The following is a 13,550-nucleotide window of genomic DNA, read 5'->3' on the forward strand; positions in this document are numbered from 1 at the left end:
ATATCAATTAGGTATATATATGCTTAGATAACACCTGATTTTTAAATTATCTCTGCAGGAATCCTTATCAAAAACACTATATTTCGGGGTGCCTGGGTGGCTCAGTCAGTTAAGCGTCTGCCTTCAGCTCTGGTTATGATCCCAGGGTCCTGGGATCGAGCCTCGCATTGGGTTCCCTGCTCCACAGGGAGCCCGCTTCTCCCTCTGCCTACCTTTCTGCCTACTTGTGCTCTCTCGCTCTGTCAAATAAATAAATAAAATCTTTAAAAACAAAACAAAACAAACAAACAAAACACTATATTTCCTTGATAAATTCTTATACTAAATAGAGGTGATAAGTAAAATTAAAGCAACTATATAATAACATTATGAAAATGACATGGAAAAGTTGTACAACCATGTGAATGTACTTAATGCTGTTGAACTGTACACTTAAAAATAATTAAAATGGTAATTAGGTTTTATATATATATTTTACCACAATTTAAAAATTTTATAAAGTTATACGTAATGTTAATAAAATATTTTATCCTGCACAAAAAGTAGGTCTTGAGGAATTACTTTTTAGAGGATATTAAAAAAAATCCTCAACCCCTGTTAAAACTCTGAAACACCAAAGGCTGCCTTCAAATGCTAAACACAACCTTCCTCCTGCCTACTTAGTGAAAATATTGAATTACATATTTATGAAATAATTATAAAAAATAGGCTACAAAATGATTATGTTTTAACAGGATAAAATTAAAGGACTTTTGAAAAGAAAAAAAACTAACAATGAGATCAACTTAGTTTTTATGATACTTAATGTTTATCTTTTAAGTAACATACACATTTTCCTTTCCATTGCAAATAGTTTATTTCCATTTCAACGTTGGGTCCTTTGTCTACTTATATCTATGGCTTATATGAGTAAATAAAGTGTAGATTGAAATTATTTTATTAAATTTTAATTCTATGCAACATAATGACAATTCTAACTCTTATTTAACAGAATTTTGGAGGTTAAATCATGTTTTGGTATTTGTATCTTATGAATAGATAAATGAAATTCTACATAGGAAATATTTTTCCTACTATAGAGTAGTTGATTTAAAGAAAAGTATATAAATAAATAATTTATAATAATACTTATGTCACTAACAGATATGGTACAAAGCCTTACTAGAAATAAGTGGAAGTAAAATAATCATCAGTTATCAACCTTGGAAACAAAATTCTCATCTAGGACAAATATTTTGTTAAAGTAACCTTATTTGGCCCAAGATGGAGTCATTCATGCTAAGCCTCCCATCAGCAAACCAGAACTTAAAACTAAGTTTCTGTGTTTGGGGTTTCTCCCAGAAACAGAGGCCTGGGTCAATCAACCAGCCCTTGCCTCTTCAGCACAAATTACCTCAACTGACTCCAAATCTCCTCATGTGCCATATAGGGAAAGTAACCTCGCTTTAATCAGTCAGCAAATGCCTAGTATAATGTCCTTGTTTCTGCTCACCTCGTCTATATGAATCTCTTGCCTTGTACAGCTCTGCGAAGGTTCCTTCTATTATATTGGATACTGCTTGATTTCATGAATTGCTGAATTAAAGCTTACTAGATCAGTAAATTTTTTGTGGAAAGACTTTCCTTCAACAACTCAGATGGAAATAACCAAAACTGCCTTAGACTCAAATATGAAAGCAAGTTAAATGCAATTAATTTTTAGTAATTGAAGATAATCCTGGTTCTATCTGATTTATGGAATCACTGGTGCCTTATGGAAAGTTTCCAAGCAATTTTCATTATTAAAAATGTTCATCATAACAGACAAGGCAAGCTCTTCTCCAACATTTTCCCACAAATAATGCTGACAAAATGCCATCTTTCTGGAACATTTAAAAAAACAACTATCTTCAGATGTAATATGTCATATTCCACATTTCTGAGCTCTCTTTTGATTATAGAGCCATTTGTAATGCAATGACTGTCTCAACCAAACAATGTGACAGATAGCATTAATTCAAATGTCATCATATCTTCACCAAGAAAATAAAACATGGTGATTAGCCCTTTTAGCTTTCAGAATCAACTTTTGCAAAAGCATCATGTTTCCCCTCCATTAAAAAGTAATTTTCTACCCCTGCATAAGAATGAAGTTTAGTCCTTCTTTCAGTCAGATGATAAATGCCCTTAATTAGAAATGCTAATAACTGAACTTTTCCCCTCAGACCTATTAGTTATGCTGACACATAGATGCTTCATAACTAAACTTTTTGGCCAAATCTATATCCAGAATATCTCTATATCCCTTTTTATATATTAGACTAAGAACAGATAAAGAATAATGTATTTAATTTGTGCACTGATTAATTTCCCACCCCCAAATTAAATGCAAACGTGAGCACACAGCCCAACTGAATCATCATATGTATATGTACGTGTGTATCATACATATTGTATATTCTTAGTAAAATATCTAACATTTGTTTTGCACTTTATAAAACTTTAGATACACATTTCCTGATTTGAAGAGAATATCAATCCTTTGATTTCAAATTTATGAATATTCTTATTTTGCAAGCTGTTTTAATGGCTGAAAACCACAAGTTTTTTTTATAAACCAATGTGTTTTTTAATATAAAAATAACATTTAATCCAGAGAGAAGAAATTCTTATGAACATGGTCTATACAAAACATATCACAAGTAGATAAGTTAATATGTGGGAAGCAGTGAGTAATGGTCAAGAAATGTTCTCCTTGCCCAGGTCTACCAGTTTTGAATCCTGTTTTCACTGAAAAACAGCTGCATGCTTAAGCCAAGTTGCTTACCTTCTCTGATACTCAGGGTTTTTGTTTTTCTTTTAATGCATAAAATTGGAATAAAAGTATCTAATTTACAGGGCTGTGATGAAATTAAATGAGACAATATAGTGTAAAGTTCTGGCACATACAAGCACTCAGTATGCCCAGAATGGAGAGCATCTAAAGTTTATGACTCCATGTTGTCTCTACCCCAGTGTCTTTCATGAGAACTAAACTTTTATATCTATCTACCTGGCATCTCCACTGTTTATCTCAGATCTAAAATATACTATATCCAAAAAATAGTTCTTGATAATTTATCCTAAAATTCTCTCTCTCCATCTCCAAATTTCCAAGGCAAATATTCTAGGACTCCTGTTTGACTCATCTCTTTTCCTTAACTTCCCACACCTCCAATCTCATTATCAAGTCCCACTGGCTCAATCTTTAAAATGGATAAGAAATTTCGTTCCTTCACCCCACCTCCACACTGTCACCTAATTTCAAACTCTATCTCAGGGATTGCCGTCATGGTCTTTTAAACACCATCTCTACTTCTGCTCTTGTTCTTCATCACTACCACAAAGCCAGATCTCTTCTCCACAAAACCAGATCTTTCCAAAGCCCCCTGTCACTCCCTGTCCCAAACCCTAACAAGGCTTCACCTTTCTCTTTGAACAAAATTAAAGTTCTTTACCCCACCCTAAAATGTTTATGTGATCTAGCTTCTGCCTACCTCATCCTCCAAGACAGAATTTCTCTTTTTCACTGTAGTCCAGCCCTTCAGGACCTTCTGCTGTTCTTTGGGTGTGGTTAACTTGATCCCTGCCTCAGGGCTGTTTTCATCTGCAAGCAACATTATTTACCTAGATCCTCACATTTCACTTTCCGGACTATACGATCAAAAACTATACCTCCAGTTCCTCACTCTCTTGCCACTTAGCCTGCTCTATTTAACTTCATAGCATCTCATATCACTCCTGGTCTATGTATTATATTTTGGTTTTTGTCTATCTTTGAGAACAGAAATTTTCACTTTTCACCATTCACCAGTACGTAGAAGAGCTGAAAGAGACTGCTCCACAAATACTTTCTGACAAAACAATATCAAGATATTTGTCACACATTAATGTAGCCCATAAAAGCATAAGTGTCTCATTGACTGTACTCAGAATTCACTTATAAGGTCTATTAAATCAGCCTCATGGTTTGATTTTAATAAATGCAAAATGACAACTGGCAGGGATAATTGGTAATATTATCATCTTCTACCTGGAAAGCCTAATGAATTTTTTTATATATTCTCCTACTTAGCAATTTAATTTGAACAATGGCTAAATTTAAGCCTATTTTCAAAAGATCAATATTGAAATTACTGATTCTAATTAATTTGACTTCACTTAAACATATTTTGAAACATTAATTTATTTGGGAAAAAATAACAGTTAAACTTTTTACGCATTAGGAGGATACAATGAACAGCATATAAGAAGAGAAGCTTTCTTAAAATCATGTTTCTGGAAATCTATGTTATGCAGAGAGTCAGCAGATCCTGCTTCATAAATACAGTAGACGTGAGAAAGAACTCAGTTGAAAGGCAGAAATCCTTGATATTGTTCTTGACTCTGTCACTCTTGGTCTTCAAGCTCTGGCAAACTGCCTATTTTTCCAGGCCTCACTTTTCTTATCTCAAATATAAAGAAAATGGACTGGCTCATCTCCAAGAAGGCTTCTGGCTATAAAACTACCATTTTAAGTCAGGTTTCTCTAATTTGGAAGTTTTTCATAGACAGTTCTCTTTCAAAATCCTTCCAATTTATACACTGAATTATAACTAACATTCCCCTATTGTCATATCACTTTGTTTTACTGCTTTCTCACATATTAATGCAGTTCCTTGAAAGAGTAGTGCAGATATTAATGATTCACAGATTCTAAATTTACTGGTGAGGGCAGAAGATCATCTTGAATTTAAAAAAACATATATCAAAAAGATCTGGAAAAATTACTTGTATAGATGTCTATGTATTGGGATGGTATATCTAAACACCAAAATTTCTACAACGAAACTCAAAACAAGTGAATCTTCTCATATTACATGCATGTGAAGAGTCATAGGCCCTTATTATTAAGCCACATGAAGCTAAATACCATATGTATGATATAGTTTTTGTAGCTAAAAAGGTGCTTTGCATATTTGAGAGATATGGAAGGCTCACACTTTTTTGTTTTGCGAAGCCCACATACAAAAGAACTGCCAAATGGTAACACTTCAAAAGCTCGTGGTTTCTTCTTATGCAGATTTTGAATTAGTGAATCAAATTAAGAAAAGGTAGGTGGCATAGCACAGAGTAGCACAAGTCCTACCTAGAAACATCTAACAGATAACAGAATTGAATAAGATCCAGAAGGTTCAGGGGAAAGTCATGAGAACATAGCTTAAACACTATTTTAAGTATTTGAAACTGAAATTAAAGCCATAAAATGCTTCAGTGGGTCCTTACATATGACTGCAATTTATCACATCACACTAAACACTACAGAGCCTTAAACACTTGTGCTGTTTTTCAAAGAAGAGGTCAATTTGAATGACCACAACCAACATAGCAAAAACTTCTGGAATTTCAGCCATGAGTTTAAAAAGATTGGCACTTTTCCTTTTTGGTAGGTCCTTTGAAAAAATCTGCAAGTGATAAATATACAATAAACTAAAAGTATGGTAAATAAATACGAAATAACACGTATATTAAAATAACAGGGCGGTGATTAATTGGTTACTAATTATCATCATTTTTCACCCATTAAATCAGTTTTTCATTCAACAGATTTAATTAAGCACCTGTTATGTCACAGGTTCTGTTCTGGGTGGTTCTGGCAATTCATTTCTTGACAAGACTTAGGAAATTTCCATTCTACTGGAAGAAGGATAGCTATTGATGGGGTAAACAAAATGCACATACTCATGTATTATTTATAAGCATACAGTTTCGGATAATAATGTTAAGACAAAATCACAACAAGGTAGGGTGCCTGGGTGATTCATATGGTTAAGCGTCTGCCTTCGGCTCAGGTCATGATCCCGGGGTCCTGGGATCGAGTCCCGCATCAGGCTCCCTGTTCAGCTGAGAGCCCTCTTCTCCCTCTCCTTTTGCCCGCCGCTCTGCCTACTTGTGCTCTCTCTCTCTCTGTCAAATAAATAAATAAAATCCTAAAAAAAAAATCACAACAAGGTAAAGTGATAGAGAGTGACACTGCAGAGAGGGGATTACATTAGATTGGTAGTCAGATAAATTGTTTCTGAGAAGTTGACATCTCACCTAGATATAACAACAAAATGAGCAAGACATGATGTGTCTGACCGTAAAAAAAAAAAAAAAAAAAAAAGCCAGCTATAGAGTAGAACACTCCAGATAAAGAGAAGCACATGGGCACAGGGGAAAAGGCAGGACAAGGTTGGGATTTTTAAATTAAAAGAGGGCAGATTAACTGACATTAGCAATTTGCAATAAAAGTTTGACAAGTACTCTCCAGAAGCAAGCCACCGGACTGGCAGCATTTGTAAATTTTGGTGTGGCAAATACTTCCACACTGGCCGATTTCAACCCATCAACCTGATGACACTGAATGCAGAGCTGGGAGGTGACCATGGCTGAGCCTGCCCAGGGCTCGAGGGAAGGCGCCTGATGAAGGCGGCAGTGGGTGGAGAGAGAGGAGGTCAAACAGGTGGACAGAGGCCAGGTCATTTAATGCCATGTGTCAATGGTGAGAAATTCAGGCTTTATTCTTAGAAACCACTGAAGGGTTTTCAAGCAAGCGATGGGGCATGATGATCTGATTTATAGTTTCAAAGTTCATGAGCTGCTTGTTGGAGAATGTACTTTGGGGAGAAAAGTTAGGCAGTTAGAGAGCTATTATATTAGCCCTGGCTTAGACCAAAGTGGTGGTAGTAGAAATGAAGAAAAGTGGATAAATTTAGAACATTTTGGATATTTTTTTTTAAGGCAGAGTCTACTTGTCAAGGGACTTGTTCAATGTGGGGTACAGAGAAAGAGGAACAAAGAATAATAACAACAATTGGGAACTTGTGGACACAGAGCAATTTATGGAGGGTAGGGAGTAGTTAGAGTCAAAAGGTTTTGGTTGGCCTTACTGAGCTTCAGATGTTCAGCAAACATGCTGACTAATATTAAAAGCTAAACTAAGTCATTCTCTTATTTATTTCTGCCAATAAGCTTTTCGTGTAGAAATTAGTATATTCATTTTATCAATATGAACATGAAGGTAAACTTATGCCAGGTTATGTAGCTAGGAAATGGCAGAGGTGAGATTTGAGCCTCAGTTTAACTACAGAGCTATGTATTTACCTCAGGATATACTTCCATTTTGCAAATTAATTCTCTGATTTAATGTTTTAAGTGTATTGTTGTAGGTTCCCTGATAATTCTGTGCAACTTACTATATTAAAATCATATTATTTTATTTATTGCACATATAAGACAATGATAAGGAAAACTCTTCTAAGGAAGGCTACTTGAGAATAGAATGCCAAACCATGTGAAGGGCACTAACTGCTTTAAAGTCAGCTGCCCTCTTAGAAGGAACCACATAGTGATGAGTTCTCTGCAGGACCTTCATTACTGTGCCAAGTTGAAACTTTAGCTTCAAAAACTTTGTACTTGAGAGGTGCCTGGGTGGCTCAGTCGGTTAAGCGTCTGCCTTCAGCTCAGGTCATGACCCTAGGGTCCTGGGATCGAGTCCTGCATCGGGCTCCTTGCTCAGGAGAGAGTCAGCTTCTCCCTCTGCTTCAGCCTCTCCCCTCTGCTCATACTCTCTCTCTCTCAAACAAATAAATAAAATCTTTAAAATTAAAAAAAATTTTACTTGATACAGTACATATTTCTGGGGAAAAAAAGTAACAGTAGGGAATACAGAATGAAGGGGGATGTTTAATTTTTAATTATAGTTAAATAAAATATTATTTTTAACTGAGTTATAGTCTCAACTCATTAAACTACCATTTAAAATTTAATCCTATAGGAAAAAACGAGGTAGAATGAGTATACTGTGTTCTGGTTTTGTTGTTTAGCAGTGTAACCTTCAGCCCCACATACGTGTGATAGTGTGGTTGTAACCCATTTTAAGCAGTAGACAGGAGTAGTTAGAGAGTTTCCAGATGTGCTACTTGATATCTGTGCTGTCAGTAAATAAAAATATGAGAGTGGAATGCTAATATTTTCTCCAAAAAAAATATTCAAAGATTTAAAGTTTTGCTAATAAAAATAAATACATAAAAATGAATAAATAAACCCTGCTGATTCAATTATTGCCATATTGCCAAAGTTGACTCATTTTTGGGTTGCCATCAGGTAAGCATTTTTAAAAAGCAAAGGAAAAGTGATTTGTGACCTAGAATAAAACTGTCAATTTTTTTTTCTTACTTAGACTACTTTGATATTTTCCTGGTTCTTAAAATGCTGCAAATTTGAGAATACCATGACATGTGGGATCTAAAAGCTGCCATATTTTTCTGAATTTTCTCATGTCGCCTACCAATTTGACTTTTAAATCTAAGCATTTAATCTGTATTTTAAATCCTGTGTCAGAAACTTCATTGTTGGAATACAGGATTAAATGGTAGATTCTGAAACCTGATATCTCAAACTCACATAAAAGTTGTTTATTTGTGATACCCAAAGTATGAGAATGAATTGAACATAAAATCATAGTCACATATGAGTTTTAATGACTTTAAAATAAGTTAGTCCTTTCCTATACAATTTCTGATTGTTTTCTATGTGATCTATATTAGGTGATCTTCAGACACCTAACTGAATACTTCTCCATTAGCTTCAGACACATCAGTCCATTACAGGGCAACTCAAAAAAATTTAAAAAAAAAAAAAAAGAGCTCTCATAAAAATCTGTGCTTTGGGACAAAGTTCAGTCAATTCTCTAATTTCCAGGGCCACCAAAATGCTGAATCTCATTTATGCCTCCCATCATGTTCCCTAACACCATACTTAAGGCTCTGAATGACAAACTTCCAAATTCCTTAATTTTACTGATAATATGAATTTCCATAACTCATAACTCTGTTATCTCAATATTGGGCAGAATCAACACACACCTAGTCTTCGCATTTCTCATGTAATGGCAATAATCCTTCATAGAAATTAGAGTTATAATTCTATTATTTGTCCTTACATTAAGAATCCTAGGTCCCTAATTTTCCTCAGGCTCAAGGCTCGTGGCACCAGGAACTCACACAGTCTGGCTCCCTGGAACCAGCTTGGTTCCTCACAGTCTGCACATTTAGAGCAATGTTCTATTGAATCTCCTCCTCATGAAAGCTCCTCCTAACAGGCTCATTCACCTATGTGTATTAGAAGAAAACACTTTTAGCTCTATCAATACAAGTTTTCTTTTTCTTTTTTTTCTTTTTCCTAATGAAATGTCCCTTCTATATTGTCATTTTGATGGAGAAACAGTACCACAAGTCCTGGTTAAGTTTGTTGGTCAGTCCACAAAATAAGGAGTTAACTATGATTTGGCTGAACTACAGTTTTAAAAATCTGTGGTCTTCTTGAATGGTGAAATACTTACTACATACATATTCTTTGGAAGTTTGAAAAGAAATCTCTGCTACAAATAAAAACCTTTTAAAGTAGTAAAGTATAAAATGAAACAATGTGAACTGCAATTTCTAAAAAATGTTTTTTAAACCAATGCATCTATACATCTTCTAGTAAGAATACTTATGTAGTAAGGGACAGGACAAATATTTCTAAGAACTTTAAAGTATTCAAAATGTATGAATTGCCATTCTTACTAAAATCATCATTTACACACTGTGATAGGCATATTTAGTAATTTAACATATGTTGTATCAGTCAAACCTTATAATAAACTACTTTATAGTTAATTGTCCCCATATTACTGAAGAAGACACTAAGATTGAGAGAGATGATATACCTTGCCTGAATCACAAAAAAAATTATGACAGAACCAGAATTCAAAGAGATTTAAATTCAAATTAAAAGTTTTTTATCATTATATCATATAGATTATTAGTGGGTTTGTTTTGCAAATAAAATAATTTTGGAAATCAATATTACTTTTTCAAATTTTACTTTACCTACACACTAAAAACACTGTATACTCTGAACTTGAAAGTCAGCTATGCTGACTGAGGTCTGAATCATACTCTGCCACATAGCTGTGTAATCCTGAGCAAATTATTTTTCTTTTTAAGATTTTACTTATTTATTTGTCAGAGAGAAGACGCAGAGGGAGAGGCAGGCTCCCGCTGAGCAGGGAGCCCGATGTGGGACTCGATCCCAGGACCCCGGGATCATGACCTGAGCCGAAGGCAGTCGCTTAACCGACTGAGCCACCCAGGCATCCCCCGAACAAATTAGTTAACCACTCTGAGTTTGAGTTTACTCTAAGTCAAGTCAAAAGAACAGGTTAAGTCTTCAAGATGATGAAGAAAGTGATGTGTAGAAACTGGTTAATGTCTGTAAAACCTGGTATACTGCATGACACAGATGGCCATATATCAAAAACAAAAACAAAAACACAACATCCCTTTCTTCTTCACAATATCTTCCACCCCTTGACTGCATAGACACACAAAAATAATTTAAATTCTCAGAATTATGTGGTTGAAAACAGGCACTCTTGTCTACATGGTTACATTCCTTCTCTGCCATGCCTTTTGACTTAGAATGTTCCAAAGTACAAATCCTCTGATGGAGAACGTGTGGGCTGTGCCCGCCCATCCCAAGTCACCCTGCACTGCACCCCTAACTCTCACAGTCACATCCTGCTTCTCACCTGGGGATGACCTTCACGTGACGGCTGACTTAGCCAACTAGATTTCTGGTCCTGGTTTCTCCTCCCCCACTTCACCTCCACAAAAGCTATGTTTTCATGCACGCCTAGAATTGACCGCATATTTTCAGTAGTAACTGGAGAGAGAAGCTAAAACTGGGATGTTTTAGTAATAAAACCTTGGTTCTAAATACCTGACTACTAGTTTCTACTCAGTTTTATCCTCTCTTCTTTCTAGGCGACTCTTGAAATACTGGATTGATATGAGCAATGTGGTGGTGGCGGCATTTTTTTTACATGGGGATGCTTACCCTTTGTGCCTACTAACCATGAAGCAAAATACTGACTACACACGTAATAAAACATGCTTCAGATCAACTTGGTTTAAGCTTTGTGTGGTTACCACACCATATTCTGTTCATCAGTCCTCAGAATTTTATAGTTTACATAAAATGTAACATGGTCATCCACACATATTAAAAAAAAAAATACAGAGAATAGTGCTTTCTCTGTAGGTCTCAGATAATTACATTCCCAAAAGCAAATAGCAAATAATATATAAGAGCCTCCTCAATTAATAATCAGCGACACTATCATTTGAATACTGAACATAAATCTATCATTACTTGTAATCTCAAAATCTCCTGCTCTTTCATAAGTGGTGACATGAAACAATATATTGTATACTCCGGAATTGGTCATATATAACAAAAATATTAATAAATTATGTTCATCAAAAACATTTCAACAACAGTAAAAACAGTTCATTCGTAAACTCACAATTGTTCTTCTGTATCGGTATCCACACATCTACTTATCTATATAAATATATATCATATTCATGAATATAAATATATATAAACACACATACACAATTGTATATAATTTTAGGCATTTAAGGTTCCAACAAAGTGTCTTGGCTTAAAACAATTTCAACACATTTTTAAAAACTATGTCAACATTATCAAATTCTTTAATACTTAAATAATAAGTCGTGACTATGTTTTTTAAAGATTTATGTATTTATTTGAGGGGGAGGGCAGAAAGAGAGGGAGAGAGAAACCCAAGCAGACTCCATGATGAGCGTGGAGCCTGACATCAGGCTTGATCTCATGACCCTGAAACCAAGAGTTGGACATTTAACCGACTATGCCATTCAAGTACCCCAAGTTGTGACTATTATTATAAATGAATGTTACATAGGACAATGTTTCATAATTCATTACCACTCCTGGAAATCAATGATTAATTCATTCATTCAATCATTTACTCAACAAATAATTAAGCAATACACACTTTCTTCAAGGTCTAAAGTTTCTTTGACCAACTTTTAATTATTTCAATTTTGAATTAGAAGTTTCAGTATTTATAGAATCAATATATGCAAAACAAAATAATGGTAAATCTTTTTTATTTATTTATTTATTTATTTATTTTTAAAGATTTATTTATTTTATTTGAGAGAGCGAGAATGAGAGAGAGAGTACATGAGAGGGGGGAGGGTCAGAGGGAGAAGCAGACCCCCCGCCGAGCCGGGAGCCCGATGCGGGACTCGATCCCGGGACTCCAGGATCATGACCTGAGCCAAAGGCAGTCGCTTAACCAACTGAGCCACCCAGGCGCCCCTGGTAAATCTTTTTTAAATAAATTATATTTTGTACTACCTGCTATACAATGTTACATAATTACTACTTCCAGACACTAAAAGCTAACTAATATATATTATTTTTCATTATTTTTATCATAGTCTGTTATACTGCTAACTCAATGAGAATACTGGCTCTCACTGATACTCTTTTTTGGAGCTCTGTGGGGCTTCATCAAATACCTGTTACAGCTACTTACAAAACCTAGAATACTAATGAAGTAAAACTCTGGACCCATTCTATTATCTCCATGACCAGTTAGAACCATCTGGATTTTTTTTTTTTAAGATTTTATTTATTTATTTGACAGAGAGAGAGAGACAGCGAGAGAGGGAACACAAGCAGGGGGAGTAGGAGAGGGAGAAGCAGGATTCCCACTGAGCAGGGAGCCCGACACAGGGCTTGGTCCCAGGACCCTAGGATCAGGACCTGAGCCGAAGGCAGACGCTTAATGACTGAGCCACCCAGGCGCCCCCATCTGGATGTTTTCAAAGCTTAAAATACTTGAAATGCCTCACGGCTCAAGTGGTAGAGTATCAGGTCATCCTCAAAGGTACTCAGATGGCTTGCTGGGCAAGGATGCATTTTGTCTTACAAGAATAGAGCTCTGTACTCAAGCCCTTACCACTTACATATTTATACACAAACTTCACAAAGCGATATGTGTGCTCTAAATCATATAGATATAATCAGAGTTCCAAGGATTAGCACATTTCAACAAATATTTAATTTCATGGTAGACAAATATACTTTCATTTATTTATATTATGAAGAGATTCTTCACAACCAGACAAGATTTACCTGAATCCGTAGCTGTGATCATCAAGACAAAGTGCTCCTTTGTTTCGCGGTCCAAACTCTGTGTTACTCGAAGTTCTCCACTAGCTGAGAGAGTAAAAGCATTGTCTTCATTACCACCAAGTAGAACATATGAGAGTTTGCTATTAGAACCTTGATCATCATCTCTTGCCACCACCTATAGGAGAGAACAAGGCATGCCAGGAATGTGAGTAAAACTAACACACGGTCTATCACAAAGTAAAATGTACCATTAAAAATAACGTCCTATGTACCAATATTAAAAGTTTCCAAAGGCACAATTTTAAGTTTCAAGTGAGAAATAAAAATGGTACAGAGTAAATATGTATTATTTGTGTAAAAATGTGAATAAAATCAAAGCACAGTATTTTTGGAAGGTTTCACAAAAATTTTTGACAGCAGTTTCATCTAGGTAGTTGCATTTGTAAAAAGGGAAGTGAGAACAATGTAATGTTTTCATTACAATGAAAACA

General features: G+C 35.2%; 1 protein-coding gene across 2 annotated transcripts in view; it reads right to left on the reverse strand.

Annotated features, from left to right (window-relative positions):
• FAT4 (FAT atypical cadherin 4) overlaps positions 1-13,550 on the reverse strand; it is a 175,533-nt gene that overhangs the window by 60,912 nt on the left and 101,071 nt on the right. For both annotated transcript variants that reach the window (XM_081811919.1, XM_081811918.1), the window contains one exon: positions 13,060-13,234. In XM_081811919.1, coding sequence (XP_081668045.1) covers positions 13,060-13,234 — 175 coding nt within the window. The remainder of the gene's footprint in view (positions 1-13,059; positions 13,235-13,550) is intronic.

This window comes from Leptonychotes weddellii, chromosome 2 (assembly GCF_054177405.1).
Source record: "Leptonychotes weddellii isolate Sample4059 chromosome 2, ASM5417740v2, whole genome shotgun sequence".
Lineage (NCBI taxonomy): Eukaryota > Metazoa > Chordata > Mammalia > Carnivora > Phocidae > Leptonychotes > Leptonychotes weddellii.